The 18,521-nt window shown below is 50.1% G+C and overlaps 1 protein-coding gene across 1 annotated transcript in view; it reads right to left on the reverse strand.

The window, feature by feature from the left end:
- Window positions 1-18,521, reverse strand: part of AMN (amnion associated transmembrane protein) — a 49,961-nt gene that overhangs the window by 7,661 nt on the left and 23,779 nt on the right. The window contains exons 4-9 of the mRNA XM_045012633.1: window positions 15,357-15,444; window positions 13,082-13,317; window positions 9,169-9,306; window positions 8,813-8,921; window positions 6,455-6,537; window positions 2,060-2,231 (exon numbers count right to left, since the gene is read on the reverse strand). Coding sequence (XP_044868568.1) covers window positions 2,060-2,231; window positions 6,455-6,537; window positions 8,813-8,921; window positions 9,169-9,306; window positions 13,082-13,317; window positions 15,357-15,444 — 826 coding nt within the window. The remainder of the gene's footprint in view (window positions 1-2,059; window positions 2,232-6,454; window positions 6,538-8,812; window positions 8,922-9,168; window positions 9,307-13,081; window positions 13,318-15,356; window positions 15,445-18,521) is intronic.

Raw genomic sequence — 18,521 nt, forward strand, 5'->3', positions numbered from 1 at the left:
TCACGCACACAAGAGTCACTTACTTGGCAATTCAGGTTAAAAATGGTCAAAACCTTCACTTGTCACAGGGGCCAAGAATTTCCAAAGTGCTGAACAGCCAACAGCTCTCACTGACTTCAAGGTATTCGGCCCCTTTGCGAATCAAGTCATTTACTTACATGTTAGAGGCTGTCCACTATAAAGTTTTGCCAGCATAGCTATGAAAAAACCCCACGCCCCCTAGACAACATAGGTAGGCCAGAAAAAATCCCTGGTATAGACACAACTACACTGATAGAAGACTGCTTCCCTCAGCTTAGCTCATGTCACTCAAGGAGGTGTTTTAGCTGTACTGGCAGAATTCCTCCTGTCAGCTTACACTGCATCTCCACTACGGAGCTCTGCTGGGTTAGCTATACTGGTATAGCAATGCTGGCAAACCGTTTGCAGTGCAGACAAGCCCTAAATGTGGATTTAAGAGTCTAACTTTAGGCTCCTAATGTTGGCAATGGTTCCCGCTTGAGTCACACTATTTGAATCAGGCTCTACATCAATAACATGACACATTTCAGAGGGAACTCAGCTCTGGGGGACTGATTTGGATAAATCAAATGATGGTCACTCAAGCGTCTTGCACAAGTTCCAGGCTCATGAGCCTGGCTGAGCGTCCAGGTTTTATTTGAATGTTCTGCACAGCTCTAGCATGCACATCTCGTATTCTATGCAGGAATGTTTGGGTCGGAGCTACCCTCCAGAAAAAGTGAACCAAGCAGATACTATGATCCCTTTTATGGGATCAGTGAAAAGGTTCAGTGAATTCACTTGTCTGGCCAATCAACAGTTCTGTTCTTGGGAGATATCAGGAGCCCACATATGGAAAATGCATTTTGCAAAAGTGAAAAACTTTATGTGAAAACTCTGTTCCTTTTGCTTGTTCCTCTTTTCTGAGGTGGAGACAAGAATGGACAGGTTGTATGGAGAATGGTGGAGTCCCTAAGTTCAGACAGCCAATTCCTTTCCTTTCCATGCCAGGACAGAAAAAAGACGCATCTGATAGACAACATGCAAGTGGCAGTTTCTTTCTTCCTGCCAACGTAAGCCTGGCCTACACAGAAAGGCTGGTCCATGGACAGCTTTGGTCCTGGCATACTATTTTGGTTAGGGAAGGGATGGTTTACCAAAATAATGATACCTGTACAGCCTCTAGGATGGACATAGTTATACTGGTGTAAAGATGCCGTATACGAGTATAACTTTAGTCCTCTTCCCATATGGGGATAAGCTGCACAAGTATAAGCACCTTTATACCAACAGAATTGCCTCCACACTGGGGGTTTCATCACTTTAACTCTACCACTAAACTGATACAACTTGTGTGTGTAGACAAGACTAAAGGTATGATTTTATACTCATTTAGTTAAACTAGTACAACTCTGTATGTGGACACTGATGTAAATTCACAAGCACAAACTAAACTGATATAACCAGTTTTAAGTGTCCGCATACAAAGCTGCACCAGTAAACATTGAACTTGTGTGTAGCCAAGTCCTTAGGGAGTGGGGGAGGACTGAGTTGCAAGAGTTGTGCTGGACTAGCACTGATTAATTCAGAGGGGCTGTGAAATGCTTAGAAGCTGAAACGTGCTCATCTACACTTCAAATGACCGTTGGCATGGCTACGGTGCTCCGGGTATGAAAAATCCAGACCGTAGAGCACTGTAGCTATGCTGACCTCTCTGCTGGTGTAGATGCAGCTAGGCTGACAGAAGAATGATTCTGTCAATGCAGCTACCGTTGGTTGGGGAGGTGAAGTTCCTGTGATGACAGAAAACCCCTTCCATCACTGTAGACTGCGTCTATACTACAGGGTTATGCTGGCATAGCTACACCACTGGAGCTATGTCGCTATGGTCCTCGGAGGGTAGACATGGCCAAAGTGCTATGTACAAGCAACCAGGAGTTTTCAATACATACTTTGTTAAATAAACTGCCACTTGATTCTCTGTGATTCCTATTAACCACCTAGAAAGCATCGCTGGTGAATGAAAAAGAATCTTCCATAGGTGAATGGGAACAGTTACCGTGCTCTGCTACGTCACGCATGATGTCCTCAGTCAACTGTTCAGCTTTAGTCCCCGTCTGTGACCCTGTCTTATTATCCATTAGCACAATCTGGATGACTGAAACGGAGTTCCGTGAAGCCTGAGGTTTTCGCACCTTGGATATAGCCAGCTGAACACCTGCATATTTTGGCTTTTCAAAGAAAGCAAGACGCACAAAACACAATGGGTCAGCAGGCAGCGATTATAGGGTATGGCTCCATCTGGAGCTGTGATGGACAGCAAAATAAGTGCTGGCTATAAATCTTAATGCAAATATCACCCAGAGCTAGTGTTGCTGTGAATCACATCACTGCTGTGTTTTCACAATTATGTCTTCTTTCCATGCAGGGCTGTAAGCAACAGACACTGGGGCCCAATGTTACTTCAAAACACTCAGGGTAGGTTGCGCCTGTAGGAATACTGCTCCCTTTGGAGCTGGGTCAGGTGACAGTGTCATTTGACCCCTGTATAATGAGGCAGTGAATGTAACACACCCATTAAACAACGCATTAGAATGTACACATTTGTAAGGAGGGAAGAACCAGACTCACATCTATTGCTACATGGGGCTATATTCTGATCTTGATTATAGCAGGGTAAATCTAGAGTAACTCCCATGAAGTTACTCCGGAAGCACAACCTGCCCCAGAGCAAAATTTGGCCCATGGGATCCATTGTGGGATAGCTGAAGCCATGTCCTCCAGGTGGCTGCACAGGGCACTAAGCTCAAGAGCATGAGACTGGGCTGCTGCAGCGACCCCAGTACTGGCATCCTCGACTGGCCAGTTGGGCGTGAGAACGCAGCGCGGAGGAGTGGAGCCAGGAGTTCTGCATGGCAGCTGAGCGCCATGACACCTGAGCGATTGCCTGTGACGCAGCGTGGGACCCCCAGCTCTGCTTTCTCCGGCAGTGTTGCGAATGGATATTTAGAAAACTTTGGGTCAGGTTCTCTGGTCAGCCACCTTTGTGCCTCCAGATCCCATGGCTGCCAGGGACCAAACTAGTCCCCAGCATAAGTTAGAGCAGCCTGAAAACTGCTCTGGTTTACGCCCAGGTGCCCACAGTCCCTAGGACCCATTCTGCAGACAGGGATTGGCCAGATGCACCACCTTCTTGTTCAGGCACCTTTTGCTCTGGCCATGCCCTCGGTGGTGGAATGGGGTAGGAACTAATATGCCAACCGTATGCTCCTTGAGGAGTCTCCTACATCCCCACCTGCCCGGCTCCACCAGGATGAAAGCCACTCTCTGCTGGGGCCCTGCATGGCTGTGAATCTGGCCCTGTAAACCCACCCAGCGTGGGTTCTGCCTGCTGCTGCAGCGCTGTCATCCCTTGGGAAGAGAGAGTGCCCCAGGTCACTCACTAGCCAGTCCCCCACCCTCACCCTCACCCAGGACTTAGAGAAGAGCTGAAGCCTCAAGTGCATGCCTCAGGGTTTCAGATGGCTACCTGCAGGGGTCAGGAAGGGATTATGCCCCCCCTTCCCGCCCCCATACTCTGGGTTGGTGGGGGTTTTTTAATCTCCTTCCACTGAAGCGTCAGGGATGGCCATGTGTGTACGGTTGCCAGGCATCCGGTTTTTGAATGGAACGTCCAGTTGAAACGTGAACCTGCCTGCCCTGGCTCTGCACAGCTCCCCAGAAGCGGCTGGCATGTCCCTGCAGCCCCTAGGGGCAGTGGCAATCAGGGAAGCTCTGCCTGCTGCCCCCACCCCAGCACCAGCTCTGCAGCTCCCATTGGGCGGGAACCACAGCCAATGGGAGGTGTGGGGGTGGTGACTGCAGTGACAGGCAGCACACACCGCGCAAAGCCTCCTGGCCCCTCTGCCTAGGGGCAGGACATACTGGCCACTTTCAGGAGCAGCGTGGAGCCAGGGCAGGCAGGGAGCCTCCCTTAGCCCTGCTGTGCTACCAACCAGGAGCTACCTGAGATAAGCGCAGCCCAGCCGGAGCCTGCACCCCCAACCCTCTACTTCAGGTCAGAACCCCCTCCCGCACCCTAACTCCCTCCCAGAGCCCTCACCCCAACCCCCTACCGCAGGCCAGAACCCCCTCCCGCACCCTAACTCCCTCCCAGAGCCCGCACCCCAACCCCCTACCACAGGCCAGAACCCCCTCCCGCACCCTAACTCCCTCCCAGAGCCCTCACCCCAACCCCCTACCGCAGGCCAGAACCCCCTCCCGCACCCTAACTCCCTCCCAGAGCCCTCACCCCAACCCCCTATCGCAGGCCAGAACCCCCTCCCGCACCCTAACTCCCTCCCAGAGCCTGCACCCTCATCTGCACCCCAACCCCCTACCCCAGCCCTGAGCCCCCTCCCACACCCCAAACCCCTCGACCCCAGCCCAGAACCCCCTCCTGCACCCTAAACCTCTCATCCCCGGCACCATCCCAGAGCCCAGTCGCAGCCTGCACCCCCTCCCACACTCCAACCCTGTCCCAGCCCAGAGCCCCCTCCCACACCCTGAACCCCTCATTTCTGACCCCACCCTTGAGCCTACACCACCAACTGTAGCCCTCCCCCCTCCCGCACTCCAACCCCCTGCCCCAGCCCAGTGAAAGTGAGTGAGGGTGGGGGAGAGTGAGTGACAGAGGGAGGAGAGCTGGAGTGAATAGGGGGCGGGGCATCAGAGACGGGGCCTCGGGGAAGGGGCGGGGTAGGGAGCGGCACAAGGGTGCCCAGTTTTGTGCAATTAGAAAGTTGGCAACCCTACATGGCTGACGATGAACACTGGGCGGGGTGGGCCGGTGCCTTGAGATGGCACCAAGCATTCCTTCTCTCAGGGCCTGGTTGGCAGGGGCTTGCTCCCATTCTCGGGGTCTAACTGATCGCCATACCTGGGGTCGGAAAGGAATTTCCCCCAGGTCAGATTGGCAGCGACTTTGGATATTTTTTGCCTTCCTCTGCAGCATGGGTGTATCTCACGTAATCATTTCCCTGCCATGGAGGGGGCCTCGGGCACTGACCTCGGTCCCTCCCTCCCTGTCACACATCATAGCCTAGTCTCCTGTGGACTGTTCAACTTTTAACTCATTTTGGGTGTTGGGTTTAGTGGTCGGGTGCTGGATGGTGTGGGTGGCCTGTGACATACAAGCAGTCACACTAGATAATCTGGCGGTCCCTTCTGGCATTCAACTCTACAACTCTGCCAACTTCTTTGGCAGACCACATAGCCAGGAGGGGTGAGTGAAGGAAATGGGATGAAATCAACCCCCTCTTTTCTCCCCATACACCCCGGTTCACATCCCTAGTCCCAAAACAATAGTAGGAATGAATGACAAAAAGGAACAAATCCCTCTTCAGTACAGGGGCAGTCGAGAACCCTGCATGGTCCGGGGCTGACTGTTTCACAGGCCACCTCCTTCCTCGCATCTCCTACTTGGCCCTCTGCTCTCTGGGGAAGTGGCTGGGCATCCTCATTCAAAGGAGCCCACCTTTGGGACCTGCTGCCCCTGACTGTCAACACTTGAACAAGGCAGGTGTGAGCTCCTGGTGCTCGTGCTGCCTGGCTCTGTGTTGAACACAGGGCTGGCTCCAGGGTTTTTGCCACCCCAAGCGGCAATTCGGTGACTGGTCCTTCGCTCTGAGAGGGACTGAGGGACCCGCCGCCACAGAGCCGGATGTGCCACTTGTCTCGTTGGCCACCCCGAGCACCTGCTTGCTGGGCTGGTGCCTGGAGCCGGCCCTGGTTGAACAGCACTCTGTCTTCTGTCCTGGGACTGTCGCCTTGTTAACTGGAAGCGCAGGACAGTTTGGGGTAGTCTGGACTCAACATGCCTGGTTCTGCTCTCATTTACACCAGTGTAAATCAGGATTCATGCCACTGACATCCTGGTGTGAGAGCAGAACCAGATCACCGGCTTCAGTAGCAATACCTAGCTCTTACAGAGTGCTTTTCATCCCTAGATCACAATGAGCTTTACAAAGGAGGTCAGGATCATTAACTCCCTTTGTAAAATGGGGGAACTGAGGCATTGGGCGGGGAAGTGACTGGCCCAAGGTCACCTAGCTGCAAATACTCAGGGTAGGAGGTTGGATGTAGCTGGAAATAAGGGAAACCCTAATGGGCCAGATGGTAAATGGAGACTTCCTACTAGCTGAACTCTGTGTGCACCAGCAGCTGAATTCCTGTTTGAGGTCAGAAGCCAGGGCTACAAACAGCTGTTCCCCACGCTGACTTCCAAGTTACAAGAGTATCAGGTGGGGCTCTGCAAGCAGCCACTACCCAGGCTGACATCACTGCAATAATGTACGTACCAGTCTATTACAGTGTATTTATATTATAAGATAATGGTGAGTATCTTATTGGTGGGGTTTCCTGGCTTCTATCTGAATGATGTATTAAATACGTCTTTCCAAACAGACTAGCATACCAGGCTCAGGAAGGCATGAAGAATTCTGTTCTGATACTGCCTAATGTCGAAACCAGGCGTGTATTCCAGTGAAATAGTGGCTCCTGTAGTTCAAAGGCAGAAAGACAAGAAAGAACACACACAGGTTCATTGATTTTGCATTTGCAAGCACACCTCTCATTGCAAGTGGGCTATTGTGGGGCTGGCAGCGTGGATCAATGTGGTTTTCAGTGTCTACCAAGATCTGGATCAGTACACGATTCCCAAACAATTCTCCAGTCCCATTTGTGTAATCTGGTCTCATTCTAGAGCTCACAAAGGGGAGGATAATTCTATCAGCTAGCGATTTCTGAACAAAGCTTTCAGAAGGAAACACCTCCTCTATTGCTGGTCTTTTTACAGGTTTCAAAAACCCAGCGTCAGTGGAGCTTTTTTCAGAACGCTCCTGGGAAAGCCGCATCCACTGCTGACACTTACCTAGTTCTTAAAGAGGTAATGATGAGCATCCATCAATGCTTGTAAAGTACTTTGAGCTCCTTGGATAAAAAGCACCAGGGAAGGGCACAATTAAATTCACCGAATCAATTGGCACCACACTAGTTGAGCTAAATATTTTTCTTGAAAAGCAGGAGTAAAAGTTCCTGGAAATATGAAGTTCCAATAATTGCTTTCAAAGGCTCTGCTGGTACGAACAGGTTTGAAAACCATATGCTAGAGCCCTAATGAGTTTGGCATGATGACTGTGTATGAAAAATTCCCATTCACCTTCCAGGTAGGTAAGCAGACAAACACCCATATGTAGAGGAAATTCCACCAATCTGTTGGGTATATTTTCATTTTCAATGAAATTTACCATAGGTGATAAAGATGACATTTATTGGAACAAGAAAGTGCATTTTCCTTGGGTATTTTCCTTTAGTGGCATCCCTGATGCCAGCACTGAATGCAGTCCTAGCAGCCTGCACTAACAGGAATGGATTGAACTATCTTGATGACTTGTGACACCCTGACAGGCTAAACCAGGAGCAGGCCTCGGAAAAATCAGACGGGGACAAAAGGCTGCAATCCAAGATAGACTCCAGAAAGGGACGATAATGATTCAGAGAGACATGAATATAACACAGCGCTCTGCATAACTCGGGCTCCAGAGACAGGCATTTGAGGCATAGTACAGGAGCGGGAAGAGGTGATGGGGTTGATTTGAACCCACTGCTAGAGGATCCCGACACTGACTTCCTTGGACAAGTCCCTAAGGCCAACCTTTAGGCATATAAGCAAATGCAGCCTAATTTTCAGAGGTGCTGAACCCCTTTGTCTGAAGCCAGTCCCTGTGCCTTGGTTTCCCCATCTGTGAAACGGGGATAATAAATAGCTACCAACCGCAGAGAGGCTGTTTGACAAATAGTTAATATTTGTATTGTGCATTTAAGATCTGACAGCACTAAAGGAAGCACTGAGCATTGTTTCCTATAATAATCCTGTGAGCTTGGGTCCCCTTCCTGCGAGGTGATCAGTGTATAAAGCTCCCCTGAGGGGCTCAGTCCGGATGGGGATCAGAGCTTTAACTCTAAAATCCTGTGTCCTTTAATCTCACTTCATAGGGAGGTGGAGTAGCCCCTAGAGCAGGAACAAGGAGGAAGTCGGATGCAGAATCAGGATAGTTCAGGAATTTGTTCAATCAATTAATCCTTTGTATTTAATCATTCTACTTTGCTATTCGAGCCAGTGAAGTGCTGGCTAAACGAGAACCAAGCAAAGAAACACGTATGGTTTAAATTCTGGTAGGAACCTGGACAGTCCAAACCTCAAAGGAACCAAATTCTACCACAACTGATGTGCTATTGGAAGCTGTCCTGTTTGGATATCACCAGTATAAAATACTGTACTACTGGGGGAGGAGGAGGAGTTAGAACAGTATATAAAAGACCTTTCCCTAGATGTCACCATGCTGATATGGAGGGATGATCAAAACCCCTCAGAGAAACACCAGAAGGGCTCAGCAGGTGGAGTATGGGTTATTCCTCAGCTTCAAAAAGTCCAGCCAAAGGGAGTCTAGAGTCCACTGAGTTAACAGGAGTTTTCCCACTGATTTCACCGGATCAGTTATTAAGCCTGAGTCTCGATACTTGCAGAGTCACCAGCATGTTTAATTATTTTTATACCAACTCAAGCCTCCGACCTTCCCACCGACCAGACCCCGCACCAGTCAAACAGCAGTCAGTCAATTCTTGGCATTCCCAAAGTATAGATGACAACCACAAGATTCAACTCCAGAAGGGCATTCAAGGCCTAGTGCCGAGGAAATGGATACAATAAAGCCAGAAGGCCAGGTATGCCGCCCACGCCTGCTTACAGGAATAAATCCCATTCTGCACTCACCGCATATTTCACAGCAGTGTCCGACTGGCTGGAAGGGGTCCTTGCACACAAGCACTGGGCACCGAGTCCCAGAATCCCCGAGCAAGGCAGCGCAGATCTGTCGATGTTCCTTAAATGAAAACCCAGGGTAAGATCCTTTGATCCACCCCGGCTGAAGAGCTGCTCCTGCTCTGCTTTTCTGTTCAGTTTTGCAAACACCACCGAGATTGCACTGCCCTGTCTGAGCATAGTGCTGGGATGTTCCCTGACTTCCTGTCCGCATCCTGAGGCCATGAAGAGTCCACCCAGGAGTTGTGACTTAGCGGAGCTAAAAGATCCCAGAGAACAGTTTGTTTAATTCCAGTGGAAAAACTCACCCCAGCATTTCCACACTCACAGCCCGACTTGTCCGGACACCTGGCGTTCGTCACCTGGAATGTCCCGTTGCCGTGGAACTGCAGCTTGGCCGAGCTTCTCTGCATGTACTCAGCTAAGGCCGCGTCACTGGTGAACTTCTACTTCCCAACCCAGAAAGATTAAAAAATAGATCAACATTTCTTACCAGCTGAGACTATGGAGTGTAAGATCTGGCAGCTCTGCAAGCAAGCAGCAAGGCTGCTCCAGCCTTGTTGACAGAGCGGTCGCTTAGCCTACCTGCCCTCAAAGGTGGAAGTACTGGGACTTGGGACATCCCCTTCAAGGTGCACTGGCAAGGGAAGATAATGGGATCATGCCCACCTCCCCTTCTACAAAAGGTCTGAAAGTCTTTTCCAAACTAAAAAAACAATAAAAAAGAACACCATGGGCTGGGTTTTTTATTTGTTTCTTTCTTTTTAAGCTGAGAATTACCAGGACTCTGGGTAATTTCTTTTCCCTCTTTGTACTGGAGGTCGGCTTAGAGGAGCCGAGAGCCAGACTGAAGATCTATCCGCCTGTAACAGCAGGGCTAGGGAGTGGACTCTTTAACAGAATCTTTTATCCCAAACTTGTCTGTCAGGCATTTCAGTTAACTCGCTGTTAGCAGTGAACCGGAGTGCACGAAACAGTCTGACTAAAAACCCCTGTCCTATTAATTTACAGGCTTCCAAAGAAAGATTTGTGACATCCTGACGCTTCCAGGAAAAACAGGGGAGACAAACCCTAAGGTAAAAGCAAGAGGAAATTAATAGGCCTTCTTACCTAAATGGGGGTTGGGGAGTGGGAGTGGGAGTGGGTGCACACACTAGTCTTTGCATGTCACCTTTCAAAGAGGGGTAGAAGCAGCTGATGGGCATCTTTTTACTCTGTGTCACTCTTCCTTTTAATCCTGATCCTGTGTCTTGGGAGTGAATGGGAGCTTTGCCACTGGTATGAGTGGGAGCAGGATAGGTGGATCCATGTCTAGGGTCCTGTCAACACAGGGCTGGGAATCAAGTTATTCCACGTGAGCTCGGTTTGAACACTTTCATCAACTCTGCCGGTTACCACTGTGTCTGGACGAGGCCAAACCAAGAGACCTGTCTAGAACATTGTTGTAAAAAACCCACCCTTTGGTACCCCATCCCCACCGCCCAGCCAACCAGTGAGAGAAACCAACTTCTCAGCCTCTCTCTCAGGACCTCACAGCGCATTACAAACTTGAATGCACGTCGCCTCCCCACTGTGAATGAACAAGGCCCTGTCTCACTGAGAGGATTTGGTCTGGAAGGTCACCGAGGGACAGTAAAGGTGAACACCTCTCTGTCATTTCTATAGTGTCACTTCCCTGACTCTGGCCAGAGTTTTTGCACACACAGGACTGTGGAACATAGGGACTACAGCTGGCTACAGCTCTACAGATACAGCACAAACACCTCCGATGCAGGAAAGTTTGGATCCAGAACTCTGAAGTGCTGAACTGGATCCCGCAGTTACCATGTTTGGACAGCACCGAGTACAGGGAGGACAAGGGGACTCCTGGGCACTATCACAACGCAAATAATAACAACCACTGAGACGTCCAGCTGTGTCTCCTGCTTCAGGGCGTAACCAGTGCACACTGCTTCAGAGACCGCAGTTAACTCCTCAGACCACCAGGGTTAGGAGCGCTGCAGTGGCCATATGGTTAATCCATGGGCAGAGGCACAGTGCAGACTGCGAGTGTCTTTGCAATTACCCTCCAACAGGCTGGAAGGTGACAGCCAAGAGGAAAAAGGAACGTGACTGTGTCTTCAATGCAGTCAGGGCCGGCTCCCGGCACCAGTGCAGGAAGCAGGTGCTCGGGGCGGCCAATGGGAAGGGGCGGCATGTCCAGATCTTCAGCGGCAATTCGGCGGCGGGTCTCTTAGTACCTCTCGGAGCGAAGGACCCGCCGCTGAAGAATGAAGCGGCCCAGTAGAGCGGCCACCGAAGTGCCACCAATTGCACCTTCCCCCTCCCCCCTTTGCCACTTGGGACTGCAAAAAAGCTGGAGCCGACCCTGAATGCAGTGGCACGTAGCCTCCGTATTTTCCCTCTAGCAGCACCATTATCCTCTGAAGATCTCATTAAAATCCTCATTTCTAACCAAGCTAGAGGTCCTGCATGCTGAAAACCTGCCAGAGCCACAATACCCAGCACAGCCACAGAGCCCAGCAAGTGCAGACGTGAGTCTAGGAATGGAGCAGCCAGGGAAGCAGAGGGGACTGTATATTCATGGATTTATTTGGCCTCCTGAGCTCCAGCGCCCTGAGGAGCTATTTGAAAACTACCAAATAGAAAAACAGCGGCAAGCCTACAATAGGTGTCAGCAGCCAAGGGGAAATGAGCACGAATGCCCCTCCAACCACATCTTCCTCCCCAACAGCCTGGCCCTGAAGATCCCACCATTCAGGCTCCTACCTGCCAAGAAACACAGACAATATTTCCCAGGCCAATTCATCTGTGTGTCATGGCTATATCTGACAGAGAGGAAGGATGCTCAGTTGTTAGGGCGCTGGCCTAGAACCCAGGAGACCTGCGTTCAATTCCCTGCTCTGCCACTGAGGTGCAAAGTCTGGCTCCCAATACATGCATTCCCAGTGGCCAGAAGAACCCCCTGGATCTCAGCTTGTCCCATTCCCAAGTTGGAACCCTGCTGCACAATTTGGATCCCAAAGCTGGGAGCTGTTTGGATTTGGGGTTGTTGTTTATGCCCATCTTGGTATTGCACCTGATGTGGCTAAAGCAATGAGCTCAACCTGGGAGGAGGGGAAGGGGCCAGTCTCAATAAACCACTGTGCAACTTTTGTGACATTGGCCGTTTTTATTTAACAAGAAAAGCTGAGGCCAAACTTGCAGAAGGGCCTGGTGATTCTGGGCACCATTCGGAGACACCTAAAAGGGGGCTGATCACCAGAGGGTGAGAGCTCAGCACTTTGTGACAATCAGATGCCTGGAATGTGTCTCACGTTCAGCACCCAAAGTCCTGGGTCACTTTGGAAAGTCTTGGCCTAATTGTATTGAAATGCTTCCCAACACATGGATTCAAATGAACAAGCTAATCAAGGACCAGACTCATCAAACAGAGCTTTCCCAGCCTCAGCGCCCTCATTTACATTGGAACCCAGTCTGAGCTTTCCCCAGGCTCTCCAGGGACTCAGCATTTGAAAGCAGAACTGTCATGTTTCTGCTTCGTTTGATTTAGACACAGTCAGGCCCTATTTTACCATAGCAGCCTCCAAAATTGCACGCACAGTTTTGCACACCCACATTTAAATCACATACGAACTCTGGCTTGGGCAAGAGACAGCCGAGATGGTAGGGTAAGAACAATTACCACCCAATCAGGACTGGCCAGCAACGAGACAAATGGACAGAGGAGAGCAACCCCCCAAAACAGTATGACACCCCCCCCCCTCCCCTCAGACAACCATACACTTTCCTCTGAGAGACGCCTGAGAGGGTCTGTCTCTTATTTATACTTCAGCAACGCTTGAATGGCTTGTCACGTCAAGAAAGTCAGTGGAGTTGAAAATTGCTTTTGCATGCCCCAGATGGGGCAGTCAGTGCCTGACTCCCCTGGCTGTGGGGGTCCCATGCAGGTTGCAAGCACAAATCAGATTTTTTGCACACGCACAAGCCAAACATGTGCTTACGACTGTGGTGCACATGGTTGAAGCCTTTTTGGAAATCTGGCACCACCAGAGTCAAACTCAGGCATAGTGCTGAACAAGTGCCTGTAAGTGAACCATACTAACACACACAGCAAGTGTCACTGCACTTTCTGTTCTCATGACCTACTTTGTGGGCACCGCAGGGGAGGGGGTGAAGTGTGACAACGTTTTGTTTTGTTTCTCAAATGTTCCATTTTACCTGTCCCATTATAGAGATGCTTCGGAGATGAATCATTCGCTCAGATGAGTCGATGTTTACTCGGAAGGAGGTTTCAGGCTGAAAGATAACATCATCGTACTGGCATGGGACACGTTCTTCATCCACTGCGAAGATGTACTTGCCCTGCTCTAGGTCCTCCAAGGAGGTTGCAGCGTGCCACAGTGCAGGGTCATGCCACTTACACTGCTCAGCAGCAGTGAATGAGACAGCTGAACCTGGGAAGAAAGACACGGCGTTCGGTCAGAGCTGGACTTGGAGCCAGTCTCCCTGCCCTGATACATTTCTTCCAATTCTCTCATCGATCTAAATAGCGTGAATGCCGGGATTGAAATGAAGGCGCTAATAGCATTTAGCAGGAGTTAAAATCTACTCTCTGCTCATCCTCCCCAGGACAACAGCAGCACTCACTGCCTGGAGACTTGTCAATGCTTTGCAAAGCCAGACAGGTGGCTTCTGTAGTCAGGACTCATGTGTTTCAGGATGCTAAAGGTATAGTGTTTCCCACGGAATCCACCTCTTGTATCAGACTGGTGAATCTCAGTTTCCTTCCTCTGTTTCCAGCTTTCAGGGTTATGGAGAAAACCTTGACAAGATTAACTGATTGCAACAGGTGCAATAATGTCTGAATGAGTCTGCATATAGCCTGAAACAAGAGCTCTGAGAGGTGTGACCTTCCCCATGAAGCTCAGTGGGTTAACTCTGAAACCTAAAGATGGCAACTGATATGAAGTTAACTATTTCATGGCTGATCATTTTTAGTAGTAACATCAGACAAGTGTGCTTATCCCACAGTCCCAAACTGCCTCCTGCATTTCCCTAGCTGAATTCGATATCCGAATAAATTACACAGGGGCTACTCACTTTCTGGGTTTGATATTTGTATTTAGTTCATTAAAACAAATTATATTTTAAGTGAAGCTGCCACAGAATTCCCAGTTGGCTTCAGTGGAGTGCCCCAGCATCCAGCAACCAAGCTGCAGAATTTAAGGCTAGCTCAAAAAGGAGGTGGCCTTGGATATAATCATAATTTAAGCAGCAAAAAGTTGAAAAATTGCAGCTGCACTTGCCCTGTTAACATTACCGTTGAGACCACTGGTACTGAATCTGGCAGGGCCAAAAGCTGAAATCCCTTCTCCATTTTTCCACGGCAAGAACTCTCAATGACGTTAATGAGTATGTAATTTGAATCTGTTTGCCTTTGTTCTCTGTGCCCTGCACCTGTAAGTCTTTAGAAACATGGCCAGTGTGCAGAGACCCTGGTCTCAGAGTTGCTAGAGCCAATCACAGTGAAGACACACTCTGTGCTCTCCCATGGCGGCGCCTTGAGTCTTTTCTTGTTTTTCTGACTCTAAATTAAAAGTCGCTTTAGACTGAATGTGTTTTTTGGCTGTTAGATATGGAAAAAACTCCTAGAGGACTTGGCCTCCGTATGAACTGAGTAAGAACCTCAGGATCCAGTCACAAATTAGCAGCCACTCCTAAAACAGAACCTGCTCGACAGCCTACAGACACTTGGAATGTGAATTTGAGATTAACATGGGGGATAGATGATACTTTATTACTGAAATGCACAAACACTAGATGGGCTGGATAGCTCTCTACCCCCCTCCCCCGTGGGAATGGTTCAGCTCATTATAACAACAAGGGTCAGGTGTAAATTCCCAACCAACCTATTTTTTGAAAGTGTTGAGAATGGGGACTTTGATTTGGGCCCCATGTTTAATAAATCGGCGGAAAATACAGACAACACCCTCCCCCCTTTTTAAGCCTTCCTTTCAAAGTCTTCTCTGTGCCTTTGTTAGAAGGCAGACGATCTCATGAAAAAGATCTGACATGGCCCTGGTCTACCCTACCACTTACTTCAGTATAACTTACGGTATGTCACTCATGGGTGTGAATAAGCCCCACCCCAAAGCGACATAAGTTACACACACCTAAGCCCCAGTGTAGACAGCGCTATGTCGGCGGGAGAGCTTCTCCTGCCAACATAGCTACTGCTTCTCGCAGCGGTGGAGTGATTATGCCGACTGGAGAGCTCTCTGCCAATGGCACAGAGCGTTTGCACTAGCAGCACTACGGTGGCACAGCTGCACACTATAGCACTTAGAGTGCAGGCTACTAGCCCATGGAGAGGGAAAGGCAGATGCTACAAAGGAATTCTTTATTTCATTGTATTCCCCATAATTAAAGCCCACCCAGACGTCTGCGTGTTGAATTTACATGGCTAATCAACAGCGGATTGGGCACATGATACCTGTGTCACAGCCTGGATCCCAGCTGCCATCAAAAGCTGCAAATCCTGCACCAGGTGCCATAATGAACTCTCCATTCAATGGAAGGTACTAAACAAAGGGATTCAAAGGGTTACTACTCGGCCCTCCTCCCAGCCAGACATGCTTATGATCAAATAATGATGCTAATGCCTCAAAGCTCGAGGCCACGTGCCATTGCCAACGTGTTATACAAAGACAAACAGTCGCTGTCCCCACCCACTCTGAGCACCCAGGGTCGCAGGGAAGTACCAGCATCTCCATGTTACAAGCGGAGACGCGACGCTACAGAGAGATGCTTTATTTGACCTTTGCATAACTACGAAGCAGGTCAAGTGAGTGCAGACGTGAAGCAAGTCAAAATGCCCCACAACTTACCGCTTTGTCTCTACATTGTGCAAAACTGCGCTATTCTTCCCCCTTTGTCTCTGTGTGAATGGGGAAGGCTGGGTCTGCTCCTTCACGGGAACATTGCTTGGCTGCACAGCCTCTCGGCAGCTGAGCGCTTTACGACCGGAGGGGTTGGCTTCCCAGCATTCCTAGCCAATCACTGCCCCGGGCCTGATCTCACGCAGGACCGTGCAGCCTCATCTCTCCTTGGACACCATTGGCTTGAGGGGGCGTGGTTGGGGGGGGTTTCAAAATCAGGCCATGGTGGGTTTCCCAGCCGAGGCCTAGGTTCCCTGTCAGGCCTGATCCAGTAGGAGGGCTCTGAGCATGCCTACTCCCCACAGAAGAAAGCCAGGACTGAGCTGGTCAGGAATTGTTTGCTTACAGAAGATGTGGAGACACATGTTTGAATCTCTGTTTTGCCTGATACAAGGCAGGGACTTGACCCCAGGACTCTCATGTAAGTGGTCAAACCATCAGGCTCCAGGGGTGGGTCTCTCTCAATCGCTTCTGTTGAACCTGTTCCCCTTTGTATAAATAACTAAAAGTTTCTTGGTGCAGGGACTCTCCCCCGACTCTCCCCCATGCCCTGAGCACTGGGTGAGAGAGTCGGTCTCACTTTGTGTGTGTGTTTCTCTCATTCTTTCTACAGATTGAAATAGCTGCAAGTGAAGGGACTGGGAGACACCAAGCAGAGGTACTAGGCACCCTCCTCCAGCTTGTCAGTCCAATGCCTGAGGTCCAGACCAATGGGAGTCAGGCACCTAAGCAAGGGGGAAAGTAAAATGGAGCTCGTTCCGGTACGGGGCTGCTCTGGCCCCCCCGGAAGGGACAGGGCCTCGGGCGGAAGGGGCAGGGCTGGGAGTCAGCATCCTGCAGCCAGTCCATCTGCGCTCCCTGGCCCACACCACCCAGGGCTCCAGCAGTGATTAAAGGGCCCGGGGCTTCGGCGGGTGCTGCTGCGGTAGTGGCAGCGGCGGCCGGAGCCCCGGGCCCTTTTAAATCACGGCTCCAGGGCAGCTACTTCTTTTGCCCCCTCACCCCCACCCCCTGGTCAGAGGCCCGGGGGGGGCAAAAGGGGCAGCGAGGTTAAAGCGCTTACTTTCACCCCTGTGCCTAAGTCCCTTTGCAAATCTAGGCCCTAAGCCCCACCCCTTTCCTTTGCATTTCACACCAGCCTAGCTTGGGCAGTTCCCCATTCAGCTTTGTTGGCTTCTGAGAATCCCTTTCCTAGATGCCGATCTCTCCCCATGCGTTGTAGGGGGAGCCTGGGCACCTAACCCAGGGCTGTGGTTTCCACTGTGATCCCAGCCCCAAGCGCTGGTGCAACTACTCTCATAACCAGCCCGTGACGCCTGAGTCGAGGCTACTCCTTAGTGCAGACAAGGCGGGAGGGATTAGTAAACGACAGCCAAGTGACTCATTCATAACACATAATGTATTCAAAAAAAGTCACCTCATTTTCCATTCACGAATTGCCCATGAACAGGCTGGGATTTTCCCCAGTGTATTTCATGTTCTAAGAAGTGGTTCATTTCCAGTGCTCCTGCTCCTGAGTAGGAATGTGAGGTCCCAGAATACTCTGCAATATTCACTTAAAATCCACGGTTGCACTGAACTTTCTTGCCCAAAAGTTCATGTGCCACGAATGTTCACAAGCTCAGGGGAAAAAATGTCACTAACACAACATTTAAACAAACGCTTCCTAAGTTTTGTTGTAATATTAGCCCTGCTCCAGGAAACCACACAGAACTCTGTGAGCAGCTTGCACATTTACTATACCCCAGGGAAGACCTGCAAGAACTCACACCTCTGTGTTGAGATCAACAGTCAGCTGCATCCATTGTGCTCAACACAGACTTTGGAAAGCGCAGGGTTGAGATGCTCTGGCTACCGTATATAGACTGGGAAATATATGTCCTCTGTGAACTTTGTGTGCATGTGCAAAGGTTGGCCTAGGGACCTATTGAGACCACAACCCCTTCTTCTCATGGGGGATTCAAGATGGGGTCTTCAGCACCTGAAGACAGTGTGTCCCATGCTCCTGCAGACACTGATAGGGAAACCAAAGAAGTATTGATGCAATGTACAATCATTTACCTCCTCAGTATGATGCTTACAAAGTCTGGACAGGCTCAGTGCTATAACCCCTAGACCTGACGTTAAATGGAAACGTCAGAGCTGGTGTAAGGAGTCACGTGTTCTGCAAAACCCTGAAGTGAAGCCCCATTAGCATCATAGGAGCAATCTCTGATGATAGGCGCTCACATTGCCAATGTCCGACGCCAGGGCCCCGATCCTGGAAACACACACGTGCTGAACGCTAATCCTGAGGTGTCCCACTGGAACTACTCACAGACTTAACATAAAGCACATGCACAAGTGTTTGCAGGACTGGGGGCTAAGCAAGTTCTCCCTTACGTGGCCACTATCAGAAGGCAGCTCAGAAACATGTCCCTCATACCACAGGAAGAACCATTCACCAGAGCTAACTGCAGAAGACAGAATGGGAGTTTCCATTTGGAAACCACTTTCTCTGCACGGCGGGGTTTGGGATAGAAATTGCCTATAAACCAGGCTCCTTTCCAGGTCCATTTTGAGCTGAGCAATGACTTGTGCCAAGGGACTGGCTCCAATAAACTGATGATTTCAGCTGCCCTCTGTCCCTGCCAAAGGGTACTCGGGGCCCAGCACTACACCGAGAGCGTCAGTATTTTTAGGATTAGCATTTTTTTCTTCTCGGCTGTTGTTCAATAACT

This window comes from Mauremys mutica, chromosome 4, assembly GCF_020497125.1.
Source record: "Mauremys mutica isolate MM-2020 ecotype Southern chromosome 4, ASM2049712v1, whole genome shotgun sequence".
Lineage (NCBI taxonomy): Eukaryota > Metazoa > Chordata > Testudines > Geoemydidae > Mauremys > Mauremys mutica.